The 21,639-nt window shown below is 39.6% G+C and overlaps 2 protein-coding genes across 2 annotated transcripts; one reads left to right on the top strand and one right to left on the bottom strand.

Moving 5' to 3' along the window:
* The first annotated feature begins 5,721 nt into the window (after window positions 1-5,721).
* On the top strand, window positions 5,722-7,527 carry LOC134667169 (outer dynein arm-docking complex subunit 4). Its single transcript, XM_063524487.1, has one exon. The coding sequence runs from the start codon at window positions 5,740-5,742 to the stop codon at window positions 7,525-7,527; it is 1,788 nt and encodes a 595-aa protein (XP_063380557.1). The 5' UTR covers window positions 5,722-5,739.
* Window positions 7,528-9,028: 1,501 nt separating this feature from the next.
* LOC134665882 (cuticle protein-like) lies at window positions 9,029-21,024 on the bottom strand. Its single transcript, XM_063522956.1, has 4 exons — window positions 20,947-21,024; window positions 14,262-14,696; window positions 10,275-10,295; window positions 9,029-9,784 (listed from the first exon to the last, which is right to left on the bottom strand). The coding sequence occupies exons 1-4, from the start codon at window positions 20,956-20,958 to the stop codon at window positions 9,116-9,118; spliced, it is 1,137 nt and encodes a 378-aa protein (XP_063379026.1). The 5' UTR covers window positions 20,959-21,024; the 3' UTR covers window positions 9,029-9,115.
* Window positions 21,025-21,639: the final 615 nt, after the last annotated feature.

Here is a 21,639-nt window from a genome sequence, read left to right as displayed (position 1 = left end):
GGCCCCCCCCCCCCACATCTAGCGTCTTTCGAGCGTCGGCGTCTGGTCAGCGCTATGGAAAATGACGTCGCTGCGCAGTTGCGTCGACGTTGCGTCGAGCAGCGGCCATAGAGTTGTAGACGCCGACGCTCGAAAGACGCTAGATGTGGACCTAAGAGCGTGCGACTTTCAACAGTTTCAACCTGGAGGTCGCGGGTTCAAACCCCTGCTCGAGCAAGAGTTTTTCGGAACTTATGTACGAAATATCATTTATTATTTACCAGTCACGTGAGGCGCGATGAAGGAAAACATCGTAAGGAAACCGGATTAATCCCAATAATAAATTAGAATCATATAGTCGTAGGTAAACAAACCAAAAGTAAGAGTTAAGTATATACCTACAGCTAAGATACGCGAGCAGCCGCGATACCTTCATATGTACCTACTCGTACGCGCCCCGGCTACCGTTAAATTCAATTTTAGACAGTTTTTAGGGTTCCGTACCCAAAGGGTAAAACGGGACCCTATTACTAAGACTTCGCTGTCCGTCCGTCCGTCCGTCTGTCACCAGGCTGATGCCCTACCGCGAACCACGTTCGACGTGTTGCCTCTCTGTTGCACTTGTAAATTCGTACGTAAGTGTGACAGGAAGGCAATACGTCGTACGTGGTTCACGGTAGGCCCTCTGTATCTCACGAACCGTGATAGCTAATAGACAGTTGACATTTTCACAGATGACGTATTTCTGTTGCCGCTATAACAACAAATACTAAAAACAGAATAAAATAAAGATTTAAATGGGGCTCCCATACAACAAACGTGATTTTTGACCAAAGTTAAGCAACGTCGGGAGTGGTCAGTACTTGGATGGGTTACCGTTTTTGCTTGCTTTTTTTTTTGTTTTTTTTTGCATTATGGTACGGAACCCTTCGTGCGCGAGTCCGACTCGCACTTGCCCGGTTTTTTATCTCAATATTGGCCACCGTAGCCTAATATGGAGATTGGATACTAACAAGCAACATGGTTTTGGTAGTCTATGGATGGTGCTAAGTATATTAAGGGTGTCACATGCGCGTTTCAGACTTCAAAAGCAATTGTTTCTACTATACAACCTAAATTAAATAAGTAAATTGAGCTATGGTTTTGTTTCGTCTTCTTGACGGCGGCGAGCTGTGATTGGTCAATTTCATTATAGTTAAATAGAGTCAGACCAAGAAAAGTCTGCAGAGGATTTGATAGCCCACGCAGTGGAAATGTTATTTTAAACGTCACACGTCACTCGTCATAGAAGAGTGACGTTTAAAATAACACTTCCACTGCGTGGGCTATCAAATCCGCTGCAGATTTTTCTTTGTCCGTCTCTAAACCGTATATTACCACATACATTAAAAGTACCCAATTACAGTTTGGTTACCATACATTAAAGTACCCCATTGTAGAATTACAGTCGACGAGTACAAAATAGTTATTTGTTTTACAAGGGGGCAAAGTTCTTGTTTAACCGCTCGTGCTAATATTGATACTCGAGCAAGCGAAAGATTCCAGAATTGAACCACGAGCGTGGCGAGGCGCGCTGTACGTGTTCCAAAACCGGGCGCCTTCGGCGCCCTCATACTAAGAGTGTCGGGCGTAGCTATATAGCCCGACGTATGTGGCACGGTGTATGCGTTTCAAAACCGGGAGCCTTCAGCTTTCTCATACTAAAAGCGTCGATGTTTTTGGTGGGATATTTAAAACATTCATTTGATTTGATTTTGAAGGCGCCCGGCTTTGGTAAGCGTACAACGTGTCACGTACCCGTACGCGCCTACTTGAAGATCTCACATTTTTAGAGTTCCGTACCTCAAAAGGAAAAAACGGAACCCTTACGCAGCGTCTTACGTAGGCGACGAACGCGCGGCGGCGGCGCGGCGCGGCGGCGGCGCGACGCGGCGCGGCGAGGAAGAAACAAAACGTTGATACGTATAGGTGTGTCCTACTCACACTTCGCGAAGCGGCGCGGCGCGGCGCGGTGCGGCGAACGCGCGGCGAACACGCGGCGAGGCGCGGCGCGGTGAGGAAGAAACAAAACGTTGATACGTATAGGTTTGTCCTACTCCCACAGCGAAGCGGCGCGGCGCGGCGGCCTTGTCCGACTAGGGAGACACTCCCGAGTCCGACCGCCTTGGCCGCACGCAGACACGGTGTATTAGAAAATTCGTATTTAAATTATGAGTAAACTATGTCTTTTTATGCAAGTACGTGCAGCGTTCTTCGTTGTCTGAAATTTTGGTTTACTGGCATTTTGATTTGGCACCGCCTTCAAAAACTAAGTACACAATTACCCGGGTGGTTATTTAATTAATTTGCTTATTATTAGGTATTAATTCCGTTTTGGCAAAAATTGGCTTTACGACGGGATAGGATCGTAAGTGCCATAGACGCTACTGGAGTTACGTCTTTTATACCAATTTCCGCGAATTTGAATATTTTTTAGTTTTGTGCCTATTGATTACAGGAAAACCTATAAAGAAATCAAACGGGAGTCGACTAATCAAATCAAAGCCGGTAATTCTATATACGCCACGCCTCTAGCCGCGTCATATTCGCGTCTAAAAATCAAATAGATTGATCGCGCCAGATCCGCGCCGCGCCGCGCCGCCGCCGCGCCGCGCCGCCATCGCGTCAAAATCGCTCACCTAGGACACTTCCATATGCAACAACGGTTTGTTTTTTTCGTGCCGCCTCTCGCCGCGCCGCCGCCGCGCCGCGCCGCGCCGCGCCGCCCGACATTCGCGTGCAAATCGCGCCGCGCCGCGTTCGCAACGAGATCGCTTACGTAGGACACTTCTATGTGCATCAAAGGATTGATTTAGCCGCGCCGCGCCGCGCCGCGCCGCGCCGCGTTCGCGCGTTCGTCGCCTACGTAAGACGCTGCGTTATAGGATCACTCGTGCGTCTGTCTGTCCGTCCGTCTGTCACAGCCAATTTGCTCCGAAACTACTGGACCAATTAAGTTGAAATTTCGTACATATATGTAAGTCTGTGACCCAAAAACGGATATGTAACGTCAACAAATGAATTTTAAACATAGGGGCTACTTTTGGGGGGTAAACCATAAAATTAAAAATCAAAGTTTTGCAAACTATGTCGTGTTACATATCAAACGAAAGAGCTCATTGTGAGAATCTCAAATATATTTTTTTTATAAATTTACGATAAAATTTGTAGAAGTTATTCAATAAAATAGACAAAAAATGACCATTCCCCCCCCCCTCTATCTCCGAAACTACTAAGTCTAAAATTCTGAAAAAATACACAAAATAGTCCTTTACCTAAAGATGACAGGAAAACTTATTAGAAATCTAGAGTCAAGCGTGAGTCGGATTTAAAAACAAAAATGCGGTTTAGGTTTTTTTAGGGACAGCCGCAATGTGCCGTGTTCCTCGCGTTCCGCGCATCTTAGTTAGATAATTTCATAGGCATTTTACTTTTTTTTCCGGCGTGATATTGTGCATAAACGATATTTTGGTTAGTTAGAACCCTCGATCGATGACTTTTCTAAAAACCTATTCACAACTACATTCTAACTTTGGTTATTTTATATTATAAAATTAATTTAAGTATTTATTAGAATTGCCTTTTTATGATATGCTCCACTATATATTTAACTAATAAATTCCTGACTTATACCTGTTTACCTATACATTTCTTTTTTTAGATATTCCCTCAACCCACTCACTTACAAATCCACTTTAAAAAAAAAACCATGCGTAAGTTTCTAAGTTGTGTTAAATATTAGTTGCTAAATCACATTTTGTCACTGCCTTTACTGTTCTGAGCTATCACTGACATACGTGACACTGGGCTCCACGGAAGACCAGGCGGCGTAGCACGGTGGCGTATTTATCCCTTGTCACCATACCTGTCACGTTCTAACAATTATGTAAGTGCGAAAGAGACGCGCATAGTGATAGTCGATAAAAATGGAACCGTGCTGCGCCCGCAGCGCTGTAGCATATTATATTATGTTATAGCATATGCTGAGTGGTGTCCATTTGCAGCCTCTATAGCAGCATCAATACTGTAATTATTGCATGTTAGTATAAGCTACAAGTAGATTTAAATGTTTAGTGTATAAGATCTTCTTTCTTTAATAGTATTTTATGCAACAGTTTTATAAGAGGGGTCAAAAAATGTGAGTGGCGTGGGTAACAATGTGAGCCGAAGGCGAACATTGTTAATAAATACGCCATGAGCATTTTTTGACTACTTATACAACGTTGCATACAATGCTTTTTCTATGAGTAGGCAATATTAAATAAAATACAAAAAAATATAAACAAAATTTTATTTATTAAATTTTGGATAGTAGGTATTACTACATGTATATAGCTCTTGTCTGCGACAAGCACCCATAATAACAAATATTACTGCAACCTGTAACAAGAAAAAGGAGAATTAAATAATATTCAGTTTCAATGCAAAAATATAAAATGTACATAAATATAACTCGTTGTACTGTGTACCCTAAAAATGTGTATCAAAAATTTTTATAACATATACCAACCTTGCTTAAAAGATAGATCTGATCCGGTGCTTCCAATTAGTCTTTTAAAATACACCAAAGACGTTTTCAGAGAATAACGAAGTTTTGTGCTCCAATCTCCACGCCATGCACTTCTCATAAGATTTGTCGTATAGGTGCTGAGATTTAGTACTTAGGCAACAAATTTTAGGTCGCTGCTTGTGCTGCAGCGGATATTTCTTCAGGTGTAGAAACAATGTACTCCTCTTTGTCCATTTTCAACACTTTTTATGAACGCAAAACAAATAGTAACGCAAAGTACTCAAAGAACAAGAAATTACCGGGAAAGGCGGGAATCGAGAAACAAACGAGTAATGTCTATGGTTATGTTTTTTTTAAAGCCGTTACACACTACCGCACCGCACCAGGGTGGTGCTGTAGGGTATAAAAGTATTTTTTTATTATGTTGGTAGCAATGAACTCAGTACAAATTTGTTTATTTTTTAATAAAAACCGTATGCATTCAATCGTTTGTCACGTTGGTAGCAATGTACCGGTATGTGGCACCTGCTACCCTGCACTAGCTTACCGTATCGTAATGTCTCTAAAACGACACAAGTGCTTTTTTGGGCAATAGACTACAGACTTTTAAGGAGTATTAATAATGTATGCCCTTATATGTTCTTTCGTGACTATGTAAATGACAGATAAAAGTACCCGAGTAGAAAAAAATGTTTATGGTGCTGTATGTATAGATGGTTTTTGCAATAAACGTTTTTCTATTCTTCTATTCTAAATCCAAATGAATGTTATCAAATATTTTTCATCCAAAATCATTATTTAAAAGTCAATTCTGCCAGCAAACATAAGAAAACAACTTTAACTTACTTTGCCTCACATGTGAATAAAACGCAACTTTGCTATCAGTTTTTGAAGTGCAAAGTAAAGCTTTTCGAGTTGGTGTGCACGTGTGGTGAAAAAGATATTATATTGTAGGTACAGGTATGTACATATATGTAGTTATAGTACCTCTACCTTCTATACAACCTATGTAGGTTGGTACAGAAGGTAGAGGTTTGGTAGAGGCACTTTGTAGACACATTGTAGTAGACGTCATTGATTGTCATTTATGGTTTTAAAACGTCTTTTTTGTTCGATGATATTAGAAGTCCTCTTATGGCTATTACTTATCATACCTATTGTAGTACTTTACATTACTTTTAGTAAGACTATATTTTTCATTCAAAACGCAAATGGAGGAAAAACAACTTTTCGGCGCTTTGACGGTGTATCGTGAACGTGGATATTATCTAAATCGACTTGAGCAGTTTGAGAAATCTAAAGCTTCGTTTGATGAGGCTTTTAAAAGTACGCCCGAAGATGTGCGCACCCTGACGGGGCGCAGCAAAGCCTGCGCGGATGCCGTGCAGCCCGTACAGGCGTACTCGGACGCCGAGCTGGCGCTCAAGCTGGCTCCCCACTTCATACTCGCGCGCAACATGCAGGCGCGGGCGCTCTACACCATGTCGGACTTTGAACGCTCGCTCGTCATGAACTATCGAGGATACAGGCAACGTCGACAACCTCCATATTTCTTAGAAGGCATTAATCAAGGAACAGAAACAATAGAGGATTGTGTTGGACGAAATGCCGGTAATGTTATGTTAGATTTTTTGCCTTTAATTAAACAAAATGAAGCAAAGAAAATAGATGAAGACGCCGCAAAGCCAAAATCACTGCATAAGTGCCGTATACCCCGACCAATAAAGAAAAAGAAACTAACACAAATGCAAGCAAGAAAACACTTAACATTAGCTCGTGTACTTGCAATGAAATATTTAGGTCCTATGGCTTATGATAAGTTCTTTTTACAAGAGCTTACTGAAGACCCTCGTGTTCAATCCGCAAATGCCCCAGGTAGTCGTGAACTTAAAGAAATTATCCACGAAGCTCTCCGGTCTTTAACCGAGCGACAAGATATGATGCGGTCGCAGAGACCTTATTATACCATCAAATTAGCAGAAAGAGCCGAATCGAAGTACCAGAATAAGTACAAGGAGGAAGTGTTAGTAAGTTGTCGAGAAATTGGAGCAAGGACTGCTGAGGGCTATTTGAGACAACTAGAAAAGAGCATGCGCGATAAACGCATCATGGACCTAATCTCGCAAGCGGAGAAAATGCAGCGTTTCCTTGACAATAATACACCACGTACATTACCGGACAAGGATCTTTACATTGATCGCTTATATAGAGCGGTTGGGGAAGGATACCTTGCTCAGCATCGCCTATCGTACACTCTGAGTGAGCGCGGTAATCGCCGCCGTATCGCTTTCCTCATGGGCCTTCCGACCGGTCGACCTACTTCTTTCGATTCTGTTATGGCAAATTATCCGTACAAATTCATCGATATTGAACAAGCAACAGCCAAAGTTATGGCAACCTTAGAAATGTGTGAAAATGCTACTCAGAAATGTTGGCTTCAGTATGAATTAGCTCGTTTACTTAATACACAAAAGAGTTATACATTGGCTAAATTTTATGCTAAGCGATGCCAAAAAGATGCCCAAGAAATTGCGAGCACCGTTTGGTGGCTTAACGGATGTTTCGTACTAATGAGTGGCGATATGCAACAGGGCAACTCAAACGATGTTAGAATTGAAATAGAAGAAGCACATGAATGGACAAAGAAATTACAAGATCCAGAACAAGTCCAAGCGTTTCTGGTCAAGTGCCTTCAGGTGGTGTCGGAAACCGTGACAGCGGACGAGCGCAAGGCGATCGTGCAGCGCGAACGGCAGATCGTGCGCAACATCGACGACGCCGTGACGCGAGTGGAAACGGAGGTACTGTTCAAGCGCATGTCAACAGTGCCGACAGGGCGACGGTTCTCGGTATTGCCGTGCAAGCAGGAGCGCGTCAAGACCGAGTCGGAGCGACGTCTCCGCAAGCAGCCCCGCCTCACCGTCGTTCCAGGTCCCGAAAAAGCATTGCCAAAACCACCCAGCACATTAGTCCCTGGTTTGCAACGATTCGATATTTAGTATCGTGTATTTTTTGTATACGGCATTTTTTTTTATTAATTTGTATCAATATTAAATTTCATACGTATTTAAAATATTATTTAATAATATCCTCCTTCTTGTTCTGAAATCAGTTAAAAAGTGTAGATAAGTAATAATAACTTCTTCAATTAAATTAACTTTTGAGGTAACATTTTTAAGGGCTACCTACCTACCTACATAAGGGGGCTGGTTTTTGCGGGCCTACATATTCTCTAACATAAGTAGGTACCTGACATACAATGAGCGACGAATGCAAATATGCCCATAAAATCATAGAATCAGGTGATGTGTCAATTATCTCGCTTCCACCCCGCTTTTCACTCTCACTGAATTCGACTCAACTCTAGACCTCATCCTCATTCTCATCCCTATCCCATCCTCACCATGCCATGCCCTATTTTGTCTTATCTTATAACTACATATATGTTACTAGCGACTCCGGGCCGAAATTTGCACGGATTTAAGATTTTAAGTACTTACACAAAACCTCAAAAAATTACATTTACCTATACCTGAAACCTTCCGCAAGAATCACTCTACTGATATAGATGACAACCGCATGAAAATCCGTTCATTAGTTTTTCAGTTTATCGCGAATCTGTGAGTGACATATGAATATGAGGAGACCGGAAATGCTGGCCGATTTGTATTGAGTTCGCCTGTCACAAGTTCTTTACCCCCACAAAAAGTACGAGTCATTCGCGCAACACGCTCTAATATGCAAGTGCGATAAAGATGTTCATTCATACAATATCCGAATGGAGCCGAGGACGGCTGCTTCAAATGCTACAATGCTACAATGCCGTTGCTTCGGTGCTCGCGGTAGGATTCGGATCGGCCCCTCCCTCAGATCCTTAAGATCCGGAGTGGAGCCGAACACAGGCACGGACACGGATCTCGGCGGGTTTGTATAATTTGGGTATATGGGTCAGCGTTTGACACGGATACTCGTATCGGAAATCGGGAGGTGTAAGTTCGAATTGCCTTGATACCTAGCTAGCCTTGTCCCGGTACCGTTGGAAACCATCCGGTACCGTTAGGGGATGTCCATAAATTACGTCATCGATTTTTAATATCATCCAAAAATAATGCTTCGAATGACCCCGTTTCCTCCTAATACGTCATGCTACCATCATCCGATGTCCAGACCCGCCCCCCTAATTTGAAATGACGTAATTTATTAAATAGTCCCTTACCCGAATACCCGGTACCGTCAAAAATTCACTGTCTTGGGCGAGGCTTGAGCAACTCTGGATCACTAGCCCATCGCTCTGCCAACCGGGCTACTGAGAGAATTCCACCATTCCACTTTCCATTTATTCCACTTAAATGTTTCTACTTTTCATTTATTTCTAAGCTTTGTGGTATCGTTTGCAGACGTTTCTGATTAATTAATACAATATTTAAATCATTTGTTGTTAGTATTGTACCTGTCACCTACTGCATGTGGGCTACTATCGATGATTAATGAAAATATCCCTTAGAATAAAATAAATACTTTATTATTTACATGGCATTTGTGAGTGTAACCGTTACCTAACTAAACGAGGTAAATATAGATATACAATTAGTGATGGTAGATGGGAGCAGAGTAGGCGGCGGGGGCAGCGTGCACAACTGGGGCGGAGTGGTACGCGACCGGGGCGGAGTGGTACGCGACCGGGGCAGAGTGGTACGCGACCGGGGCAGAGTGGTACGCGACCGGGGCGGCGTGGTAGGCCGCCGGGGCGGCATGCACAACAGGGGCAGCATGGTAAGCGACCGGAGCAGCGACCTTGGCGACTACGGGAGCAGCAACCTTGACGGCGAGGGGCTCTCTGTGTACAACTGCGTTGAAGCCATTGTGGTCGTCAGCGGTGTATTCGACGGTGCGCTTGATGCCATCGGGGTCCACAACGGAGTAAGAGCCGTGGACGACGTCGCCGTCGCGAGATTCGTGCTGAGTCTTGGAATCACCAGTAAGTCCGTCCTGTACGTCGTACGCGAAGCTGTACTGCGGGTGCGCGTTGAAGTCTTCAACGACCTTGGCGATGGGGGCGACGGCGACGGCCTTAGCGACGGGTGCGGCGTAGGCGACGGGGGCGGCGTGGTAGGCTACTGGGGCGGCGTGCGCGACCGGGGCGGCGGCGTAGGCCACGGGGGCGGCGTGGTAGGCCGGAGCGGCAGCGTACGCCACAGGAGCGGCGGGAACTACGCCAGCAGTGGCAGCCGCGACCAAGCAGGTGAACACCACAAACTGTTGAAACAAAGCAACCAATTTAGTTTGTGTTCTCGTGATGAATTTATAATTATATTTTAACCTACTTTAATAGTAACTTCGGCTTAGTGGTTAAGGTATTATGATGGGGGATCATCATCTGCAATCGGGTTCAAACTTAAAATATTTAACCACAAAGTTTTGGACGTTAGGCTTCTTAGCTTTAAGTTACCGAATTAAGAAAGTAAAGAAATATGGTGAATTTTTCCTTGTTGAGTATATAAAAATTTCGTGAAATTACAAAGACGGTTAATCTCTTTATGCAAACTGATTTTTACTACTACTACTACTACTTCATTTATATCTTCTAAATTGAAGCGATTTGTTCAGTGTTGATAATATAAACTTAAATAAATAATTACAACTTTTAAACAGTCATCATTCACCGATGTTCAATAATTTAACAAAATATTTTTTTAATATAGTATAGGTTTTGTCTTTAAATCTACGTATCAATCAATCAACCTACCCTGAATGCCATTTTGAGTAGTGTTGATGTACGGAGTTACGACTGAACTGCCGAATTGAAGCAGTGCTCTCTTTTTATACCGGTCGCATGTGGATCTATGACGTCACGGCTGCTGCCCCGGTAATCAACCCGCACCTACGAAAAGCCTTATGGAACTTTCGCTTTTAATTGACGAGAAGCAAGGTCGCGGTCGCAGGCATCCGATAATGCCCGGAGCTTTGGCGCTCCCACTCCTATACACATGCGTTTGCAACTTAATCATTTCGTTAGTTTATCTAAATAAAACTGCAAAGCCGTAAAACACTATATAGTGTTATCCAGATTATTAACATGATGATTGATGATCAGCATTGATCCCGATATAATGCCTTTGGACTTTTACGAGTAAGTAGTTTAGAGCATACGAAGCCATATACTCGTATTTGGCGGTGATAATACTGATAATATTCAACTCTATTCGAAACTATTAAAATTAAAATTGTATTCAAACATTTTTTTTTCTTTCGGAGCGATTATTTAAAAAATATCATTAGTAAATATATCTAGACCCTCCCTCCCTATTCCTTTTGAAGTTTTGAACGACCTCAAGGAAGTGTATTGGGTCCACTTATTTTTCTAATTTACATTAATGAATTACCCAAAATTGTCAACGAACCATGCGTTCTATTTGCTGATGACGCCACACTTTTATTTTCAGGGTCATTATCAGAGGAACAACTTGAACACAATATAAATAACACACTAAGTGTTGTAGTTGAATGGCTAAAAACATTAAACTTGAACGTAAATTTAAAGAAAACAAAGCTTGTTCAATTTAGAAATTATAGAACTTCGCCTATGTCCATAACCGTAACACAAGGAGCAGAGACAATAGAACAAGTGAACAGCGCTAGCTTTCTGGGAATTACAATAGATTCTCATCTTAATTGGAGATCTCATATAGAAGATTTAAACTGTAAAATTGCAAAAACAGCTTATGCCTTATCTATACTCTCTGAAACATGTTCAGAGAATGTTGTTAAGAGCGCATAAGGTAAATGTACGCTTCACCGAATGCTTAAGCCCTAGACTTACGTTTAATTTTTTTATTCGTTCTGATATTTTCTTACGAATATGTTCAATACTAAAATAGAAACATAGATAAATTTGTCCTCATTTAAACATACCTATAAATTACTGAATTGATTGGACGTGTATTAAAAACATTTTTAAAGTCATTTCTTCCAATTTCCTTGTTTGTACCGTTTACCGAACTAAGAAACGTGATTTGCACATTATACCGAATAGGGAGCCCGCATTACCGAACTAGGAAATAATTGTATGAAAATATGGTGTTGAGTGGTGCTCAAACTTCAGTAGTTCACTATTAAATCCCTACTATGCTTTTTTAGCATTATAAAGATGGTAAGCGATCTTGACGTGTCTTTTTTATTGAAATAATTCTTTTGAAAAATAAGTCGGTAAGTAAGGTACGCAACAATTATAAAACATGTACGCATATGTATAAAATAATTTGGCTGTTTCATAAATTTTGGCTGGTCCATTTTCTATGGAAGGGTAAATTTTTTTTCACGATTTCGGAGTTGGTCCCATAGTAAAAGTTGCTCAGTATAATCCCAAAACCTCCCTGGGAATGGGAATGTAGTTAATTTTTAGCCACCCTGTATGTGAACCCCGGAATTTCATAACAAAAGATAAAAGTTTAAAAAATCACAATCGCCCACGACGAGAGGAATCTAAAAAAATTTTTGAACATCATGCTTCAATTTTTATTATCCTATTCAGTTTTTTTGTCCACGTTCCAAGACTATTATCAGGCGTCCAATAAGTATGTCTAAAGTTTGAAAAGCGCTGGCATTGAAATAATGGTCACAAAAAATAAACATATAAATATCGACCTAGCCGTTATCGTAATAAGGATGATATTCTCATGAACGTCGAATAGAAACATGGCCAACGCAAACATGAGTTCGGTAGCAGAGACCATGGGTACCATTCACCGAACGGCCGTTCGGTGAACGAAACATGGAAAATATGTGGAACCTATTTCGCGAACGGATTTTGAAAATAGTATTTTAATCGTAATCAATGTGGTATAACTACAAATCTATCATTAAATTTAATACTTGAATACATTACAAAACCGTACATGTATAAAGTTCTTGTTAATACTGACGTAAAATATCTAAAATTATTGTTTGATAATAGTCTTGCCAAAAACCTTATTTTGATGCCAAAAAGTCGTAAAACATGAACATTTCAAACGCAGTTTTATAATAATCTATATAGGTTATTGTTGTTCGGCAATTGCTCATAAAATTACAAATACATTAAGTTATTTGTGAAATTAGGTAGTTAATCTAAATAGTTCGTAATCAACCATTAAAAAAATAATTTCAAAAACATACGCTTTCCCTGATTTCGGACGCTGTTCGATAATACCTTCCAATCAAATTGTCGGTGTACTCATCACCGAACTCACATTAAGCTTAATTTCTGATAATATGACTGCACTAAATTAATTAAATTTACTAAAATACACAAACTAATTAAGTAGTCACACTGAAAAACCATACTTTGAAACACAGAAATAAATTTAAAAGGTTTTATGACCTTAAGAAATATACGCAACTTCTTACCGATTTCTTTAAGGTTGCCCATACAAAGTGGCAATCGGGAGCAACGATCCGTTTCGATCAGTTGCCACGTCCCAACTGCGGGACAAATTGACCGACTCTGAGGCATAGTTGAAGGGATAGGTATTTAACTCGTGGAAAAAAAATACGCAAGTAAATATCAGCTGTAAATAATCGACTTATAGCCTAAAATAGAAGAAATTCGGTGATACGGACGGATATTGAGCGTTCGGTGGAGCGTACTTTTACCTTACTATGGGAATGTATATTCACAACTCACGTACGGTATTATTTATTGGGGTGATTCTGTGGACGTTTTAACTACTTTCAAGTTACAAAAAAGATGCTTACGAAACATGTTTCACTTGGACAATCGTCACTCGCTCAGAAATGTATTCAAGGAAAAGCAGCTTTTGACTTTAACTGGAATCTACATACTTGAGCTTTGCCTCTTTATAAAGCGCAATGGAGAGTACTTCATAAAACTGTCCTCACTTAATGACAAATTACGCATGCAATATAAATACAACTATCATATTCCAAAGACCAACAATAAACTAATGGATAAAAGTGCCTTTATTGCTGCAATAAAAGTTTTTAACAACTTACCTATTGAAATAAAGTCAGTCGAAGGTAAACAATTTAAAACTATTTTAAAAAATTGGCTTATTAATAGAGTCTTCTACAGCATTAAAGAGTTTGTCGATTATGATGATAGAGTATGATGCATGTAATATGTTACTAGTTATAGGATAGTCATAAGAATTATATTGTACGTCCGTGATGGATAAACTGTTGGTTCATAATTGTAGTATTGTCAACATCTTTGTACACAGTTATACAATAAACTATTATCTTATCTTATCTTATCTTACCTATCCAACGTAGGGTTGAAGCGAAAAATAATAATCTCTACGATGGTGTTAAGGGGAGGTACCTAGGTACCCTGAAATAATGTTTGCTAGTTTTTATTTTACCACTTTGTTGCCATAATTGATTTATACATCCATATTTTATTAACTTTAAAGAAATTTTAAAAAATTACGCTTTCGGCAGGACTCGAACCCGCAACCTCCGCAATCGGTGCGTTTACGTGCGTTCTTTTATACATCCATACCAAATTACAGCTTTCTATCACTAACGATCACGGAGCAAAGCCTCGGACGGACAGATAGACATGGCGAAACTATAAAGCTTCCTAGTTGACTACGGGAACCCTAAAAATGTGTGTGTTTCATAAAAAGAGCAAAAAAAAATATAAATTTCACAATTCATTTAATAACATAAATAACAATTACAAAAATACTTAACTATTCAGTACAAAAACAACAAGATCGTAATATTTTATCTACAAGAAGTACGGGCTGGGTAGTCTGGGGGCGAACAGCGGCGCAGGTGCAGGTGCGAACACCGGCGCTCGTGCTAGGACCGGCGCGGGCGCGGGGGCAAACACGGGGGCCGGGGCCACGACCGGCGCCGGGGCTACCACACGAGCGGGCGCCACTAGCGGCTCACGGCGCACCACCGCGTTGAATCCATTCAGAGGGTCCGCGGCGTAGTCGACTATCCTCCTTGTGCCGTCGGGGTCGACTACACTATATGATCCGGTCACGACATCCCCGTTCCTTTGCTCCTGGTGGCCTTTGTAGTCGCCGGTGAGCGCGTCCTGAACGTCGTAGCCGTACGAGTACTGTGGCAGAGGGTCGAACCGCGCTACCGGGCCTAGCGGTGCTGGTACTACCACGCTCGCCGCCGCGGCACCCAGCACGCAGATCAATACTACAATCTGTAAATAAAATAATTAGGCATATTAATATTATATTTGTTATCCAATGTCTAGGTTAGATCGTTTATCATGAATATCATGATTTACTTCGGTGTTTTAAAATATACACAAATTATAAAAAGGTAGGTAGGTACCCAGATGATTTAACAGCCTAACGCGCGGTTGTTTTATGCGATAAACGCAGCGTTAAACGAATGCGTTAACGGAATGTATGAAAAATTAATTACAATGCGCTTACCGCTACGTTTACCGCGTAGGTAAAACAGTAATAGGCCAAGCAATAAGAAGTTATAGAGGGAAATGCTAGGAACACAATTTTTGACTACGTAACTTTGTTTGGACTAGTTAGGAGGTGAACATATCAAAAGTCCCCGGCCGTAGCCCCGGTGCTGGGGGGTAGAGGGGGGAAAGAAGGTCTAATTTTTCGGTTTTTCACTTATATCTTGGAAACTTTGCGTCTTAGCGACATGACTACTAAGACAGACCAAAAGCTGATAAAATTTGTTACAAGTTTTATTCAGTCAAGTTTTTCGATATCTTGAATAGTTTTTGAGATATCCGCTCTTGAAAGTTTATTTAGGGCTTTTAATTTTATCTTGATATCTTTATTCTTTATTCTTTATTCTTCCATAATTGCATACATGTAGTAGGTACAAAAGATATTAAATATTATATTAGGATCTTACATGCTACCCGATTCGGGTGTTGCAATATTTACACTAATTACTTATTCTAACATTATACACATAAAATATACATATTCACAACTTATACTAAATTTAACTACAACTATCCGCTACAAATTCATCGACAGAATAAAAACATTTTTCTATTAGGTACTTTTTAAGTTTCTTGATAAATATTATTATACTTTCCTCGGACTTAATATAGGCAGGGATTCTATTATATAAAGTAGCCGCAGCATAATTTGGGCTGCTTCGAAACAATTGGGTACTAGATGCTTGTATTACTAGATTAAGTTCTCTTCGGCGACTTTGAATTCGTCTGAATATGTGTGAATTTTTGCGCACGAAAGTTGCTAGTTCTAGAATGTACATGCTAGATAATGTTAGGATTTCATATTCTTTGAAATATGGCCTACAGCTGGCTGGGCACCTAATTTTAGCCAGTATACGGATGCATTTTTTTTGCATAAGAAACAGTTCATTTGCATCAGTGCTGTTCCCCCACATTATGATTCCGTAGCGCAAACAAGAATGCGCGTAGGCGTAGTAGGCTGACATAGCCGTCTTAAAACTTGTTGTTTTTCGTAAAGTATTTAATACAAAAAGAAATTTTGCCATTTTAGTTTTAATTATTGCAATATGATCTTTCCAGTTAAGACAACTGTCTAAAGTTAATCCTAATAACATACATTTATCCACTTCTTCTATTTTCTCATTATACATGGCTAACTCTATATTTAAAGGCGTTCTCTGACGAGGGTGAAATTGAATTAACTTGGTTTTGCTACTGTTTATTATGAGGTTATGGTCCAACATCCAACTGTTTATTTCATTAAGCGTATCCTCTAGTCGAGCGTTATAGTCATCTTTAGCATCAAACTTAAACAAAAGGGAAACATCATCAGCGAATAGAACGCTCGTAGTATTTATAATATTGGGTAAATCATTTACATATATAAGGAATAAAATACATCCAAGGACGCTACCCTGGGGTATAGAGCCCTGCAATTGTATACAGTCCGATAGTACTTTTGTTATTTCCTTAGTGGAATGATTATGGTGTTCTACCTGCACGTATTGAGTTCGCTGATTTAGATAAGACTTAAACCAGTCGTGCACTACGCCTCTGATTCCTATTCCGTATAGCTTCATCAACAGAATTTGGTGTGATACTCTGTCATAGGCCTTGCTGAGATCCAGTAGCAGTCCCACGGCGTTACTTTTCCCATCTATTATATTTAGGACTTCTTGTACATAATTATAAAGGGCAAGTTCGGTAGACCTGTTCTTTCTAAAGCCATATTGATTATCTTTTAGCAGGTCATTTTTTTCTAAGAATTTGTATACACGCTCAAACATTACTTTCTCGAAAACCTTTGAAAACGTCGGTAGCAGAGCAATAGGCCGATAATTATTGGGATCTGTAACATCCCCCTTTTTGTACATAGGTTTTACTACTGAGATTTTCAATTTACTAGGAAAGTTACCTTCAGTGAATGATTGATTAATCAAGAAAGTGAGAGGTGGTGCTAGTTCCCGTGCACAGGTTTTCAATAGTGTCGAAGGTATTTCATCAGCACCACAACTTCTTTTATTTTTAAGGCCTCGAATTGTTTTATATATCTCATGTTCAGTTACTGGAGTCAGATACATAGACGTCATTGGTTTGTTTTGGACTTGTCGGCCACAAGGTATGGGCACTAACGCGGCTTGTGAAGATTCAGAGTTGTCAACGCTTTTTGACAACGTATATACACCAGAGAAAAAATTATTGAAAGTGTTTGCTACCGTTTTTGGCGTCTCTGTGACGATGTTTTCCGACTCGGTCCTTATCTTGAGATTGCATCTTTTTCTCTCCCTCGATTTACCCTTTACTTCATTAATTATTCTCCACATAGTTTTAGCTTTATTATTAGCTTTTTGCATTTCTTCGATATAATTTAATCGTTTTGACATGTCTACACTCTTTTTTAATATCCTGCAATATTGCCTATAATGTGATGCAAGAATAGGGTTCTTTTTAATGCTGTGAATATGTGCTTTTAGTAGCCTTTTATGCTGACAAGACTTTTTCAGACCTACCGTTAGCCATCTTTTTTTATTTGTATTTCCTATTTTTACACGCTTAACTACATTAGTGACGCTGCTAGACCGTGTTTGGTATCATTTTCGTATAAATCGGGGGTGCTGAATTCAGTTTTGGCATCACATTGACACCATTCCTAAGAAAAAACATATAAACTTTAAACAAATACCTTTTTTTTTAAATTCCTCTTCACGCTTAAACCGCTCAACCGATTTAATTGAAATTTGGTGTACAGATATTTCGAGTCCCAAGACAGGACATAAGATACTTTTTATCTCAATAATCATCTTTTAAAGTTGTGAAATGGAGGATGGGGGGAATTCAACTTCGTCGACGAAACTGAATTCCTGAGGTTAATACTGCTCAAGGTAAAGTTTGAAGTCATGTTTGGTATCATTTTCATCTAAATCACAGATGTATTCCGTCCTAAATTTCATCTAAACCGGTTCAGCAGTTATTGACTCCCCATACAAACTTCCACCCCACTTTTCACACCCTCAAAAGATGCTTTTGGTTATTAAAACTAACCTATGTTCTGTGTCAAGACTGAAACTATTTCTATACCAAATTTCAACGAAATTGGTTCAGCAGTTAAGCGTGAAGAGGGATTTAAAAAAATATATTTTTTTAAATTTTGGTTTTACTTCGGAATAGTGTCAATGTGATACCATAAATGAATTCAGCACCCCCGATTTATACGAAAATGATACCAAACATGGCCTAACAGCTTCACTGACGTAGATATCAAGATAAAATTAAAATCCCTTAATAAACTTTCAAGAGCGGGTATCTCAAAAACTATTCATGATATCGAAAAACTTGACTGGATAAAACTTGTAACTAATTTTATCAGCTTTCGGTTTGTCTTAGTAGTCATGTCGCTAAGACGCAAAGTTTCCAAGATATCAATGAAAAACCGAAAAATTCGACCTTCTCACCCCCCTCTACCCCCCAGCAGCGGGGCTACAGCCGGGGACTTTTGATATGTTCACCTCCTAACTAGTCCAAACAAAATTACGGAGTCAAAAATTGTGTTCCTAGCATTTCCCTCTACAACGTTTTTTGAGCATTCATTTCCTGACCTATAAGTAATAGTTGATAATAATGCTATTAGATTATCTAATGTAAAAATGTAATTTTTCCTACATTCCGTTGATCGCATGTTCAACGCTGTGTTTATCGTTATCGCATTAAAACAACCGCGCGCTTCAAGTCAACGTTACTTCCTCCCACATCGCTCTTTTGAAGAATTGCATAAAGTAAATTTATACCGAACCATATAGTAGGTAGGTATACCTATCTAATGTGTAAACTAAAATAGATTGCCTTGACCGACTTAAATTAACATAAAGAATCAAATATAAAACTGGGGCAATAAAACTTCGTAATCCAGTTTTAATCATAATTATTGTACCTATGTATACTTTGTTTTCTTCCGGTGATAAAAATGTACTGGGCATTTTGCGTCCCATAGAAAACCATTTGAAACTAATTGGTATTGTACACAAACGTGTCGTGTGATTTATCAATGTGTCACAACATGTAGACGGCTATCTATTGTGTTGCCAAACACCAATTGATATACCAAGCGGTGTACAATAGCTTCGCGCATTGCGGCTGGTTCACTAGCATATCTACTTTCATGATGAGTAATGGACATTAAACTTTGGTAATCGGTAAACTGACAACAAAACTATATAACCGGTAAGTGAGTAAAAAGTAGTTTTGGTCCCAACGTACCTACGTAGACGGCGTAGACCTATAATTTCGGCTTTAATTTTTGTACCAAACTGGCAAATATTTAAGTACCTACTTACTTATAAGTTATAACATAATGCAAATGTCAAATAGAACTTCCCTTTTAATTATAATATTCAATCAATTACATATCGACCACATTGCGAAACGTCCCCCTTATGCGACTACAGTTTTGTATCCATATGAATGAACATCGGTATGCGTAACGCTTCCAACATCCACTCGTTGCGACAGCCATGTGCTCCTGTTCACCCCTAATGATGTTAGTTCGTCCATTGAATATCAAATACTTATGCTGTTTGGAAAGTTTGTTTCATAATATTTAAGTCTTCGAAATATGGGGTACGATGTCTGCCAAGTTACTGATAATAAGCTTAAAGCACAGTAACATTTTAATAGTTATTCGCCTTATTCCATTTATTCCTACAGAGAGACAGAAATTTAAACGAATAATCCGATTATCGAATTTAATCCGATTAGTTAAATAAATGCGAAATTGTAAGTTTAATTTAATATAAGAAGTTATACCGTTCCTGGGAATCCCTAGAAAATACACGGGCTTACAATAGGTAGGTACCATATGTAATTTCGTCCAAATTTCATCATATGTAACTTAATTATAGATTTGTCTCCTGTATTGTTGAAACATTTTTATTGCACTAACAGTGCTACAAGTAATTCTGTAGGTAAATAATTTCACACCATTAGGATTCGTTATGCTCACCACTGCAACGCTTGTAGGCACGTCATTACCATACGATATGCATACAATGATCTGAATGATCGATTGCGGCCACGACCGATTGCAAAATTATTTTTTATCTAATTTAGATTCCGGATATCTCAATTAAATTAAAATAATTAAGTACTTAGATCCAGATGCACACAAAGAAAGCCGCGAAATTTTGTATAGAATGAAACGAGTATAGAATGAAACAGGTTTTAAGGTAAATTTCTGTAAGAGAAAAGGATATTAATTATAAATGTAGTTGACTCTTATATCAATGTATCCGGAAACGTTGATAGATTGAAAAGTATCAGATATCAGATGTCACAATCCAGATACGAATCGGTTGGTCAACGTCAAGAAGCATGGGCAGGCGTCGTGCGCGCAATTGACGGATCCAGAGTTGCGTCGCGACAACCGGTACACAAAAGCTGCGATTGCATTACTAACAAAATAAATCTTCACAGCTTGATTATTCAAACTACAGAGGATTAAAGTTAAAACACTTAATCACTAAATGTAGGTATATTATACCTACATTTTATTGAATAAATCAAGTAGTCTGCCAAGGTGAAAGAGGATTTTTCGCATTTAAGGAGACAAAGGGCAACCACGATGGAATTGTCTCTAACACTTAAATTTTCTTGCGTTTCTATATATATAAGGCAGGGTGACATCCCAAGGACAAACGCAGGCACGGGTGTCCTGTTAGTCTTTACATTTACTGAAAAATATTCTGATTATCAAACCTCTTCTTATGTTAGGTACTTAGTAAATACCTACTAACATTCTAAAGTACATGTAGGGGGATTAAAGAAAGCACTTTGTAAAAGACGGTTGAAGTCTGACAAAAATCAACAATTACGAAAACTTGCTTAGGAATTAGGAAAACTTGCTTGCTTGCATTTTACCCAGGAAGCTCAAAAGCTTCCTGGGTAAAATGCTGCAATTAAGATTATCCCGAAAAATCCCTACAAACAAAAGTCGACTCACCTTGGCGTCCATGTTTGTTGGCGTGGGTAGATGTGCAGGTTCCAAACGAACTGTGCCAGCCCCCGGGCCCCGCCGCGTTATATATCGGACGCTACGTAACTCGGGACGTGAGCTCCATACTATAGGGCTCATTGTGGACTCCCGCGTTACGATACTCTTGCGATACTCGCTACATGCTCCGCTTCCGAAATGCTTTCTTCACTCATCGCGGCGAAAATGTAGGGAAATAAATATAGCTGGTCAAGCAAATCTTGTCAGTAGAAAAAGGCGCAAAATTCAAATTTTCTATGGGACGATAATCCTTCGCACCTACCTACATTTTTTAAATTTGCCGCCTTTTTGTACTGACAAGATTTGCTTGACCAACTATACATACGTAAGTACTTATACTTAATTTTTAGGGTTTCGTAAAAGTCACAGTGACGTTATTGGTTGAAGAAATGTCACTTTTGACACTGAGAGATCGGTATCGCACCGCTGTGACTTCTTATAAAAATTGTTCGAATCGGGCCGAGTTTCACAATGTCCATCGGTCTGTCAGTCCGTCTTAGCTCAGATCAGATGGTTTGTAGGTACTAGAAACCTACAATACGTCATGGGTACATCAATATCATCAATCATGCCGACAAAATGATAATTTGAATAAGAACTACAATAAAAGATATATTTAAAGAAATTAAGGCTTATTAAAGA

Source organism: Cydia fagiglandana, chromosome 1, assembly GCF_963556715.1.
Source record: "Cydia fagiglandana chromosome 1, ilCydFagi1.1, whole genome shotgun sequence".
NCBI lineage: Eukaryota > Metazoa > Arthropoda > Insecta > Lepidoptera > Tortricidae > Cydia > Cydia fagiglandana.
The sequence above is the reverse complement of the archived record's forward strand: the minus strand, read 5'-3'. Positions and strand labels throughout refer to the sequence as shown.

Bases quoted from the DNA above. Each gene is read 5' to 3' on its own strand.
- LOC134667169 (XM_063524487.1), top strand. From the start codon at position 5,740: ATGGAGGAAAAACAACTTTTCGGCGCTTTGACGGTGTATCGTGAACGT.
- LOC134665882 (XM_063522956.1), bottom strand. The intron at 10,296-14,261 runs TAGATAAAATAT...CGTACATCAACA, and splicing joins TACCCAGCCCGTACTTCTTG to CTACTCAAAATGGCATTCAG. The intron at 9,785-10,274 runs GTAGGTTGATTG...TTGTTTCAACAG, and splicing joins TACTCAAAATGGCATTCAGG to TTTGTGGTGTTCACCTGCTT.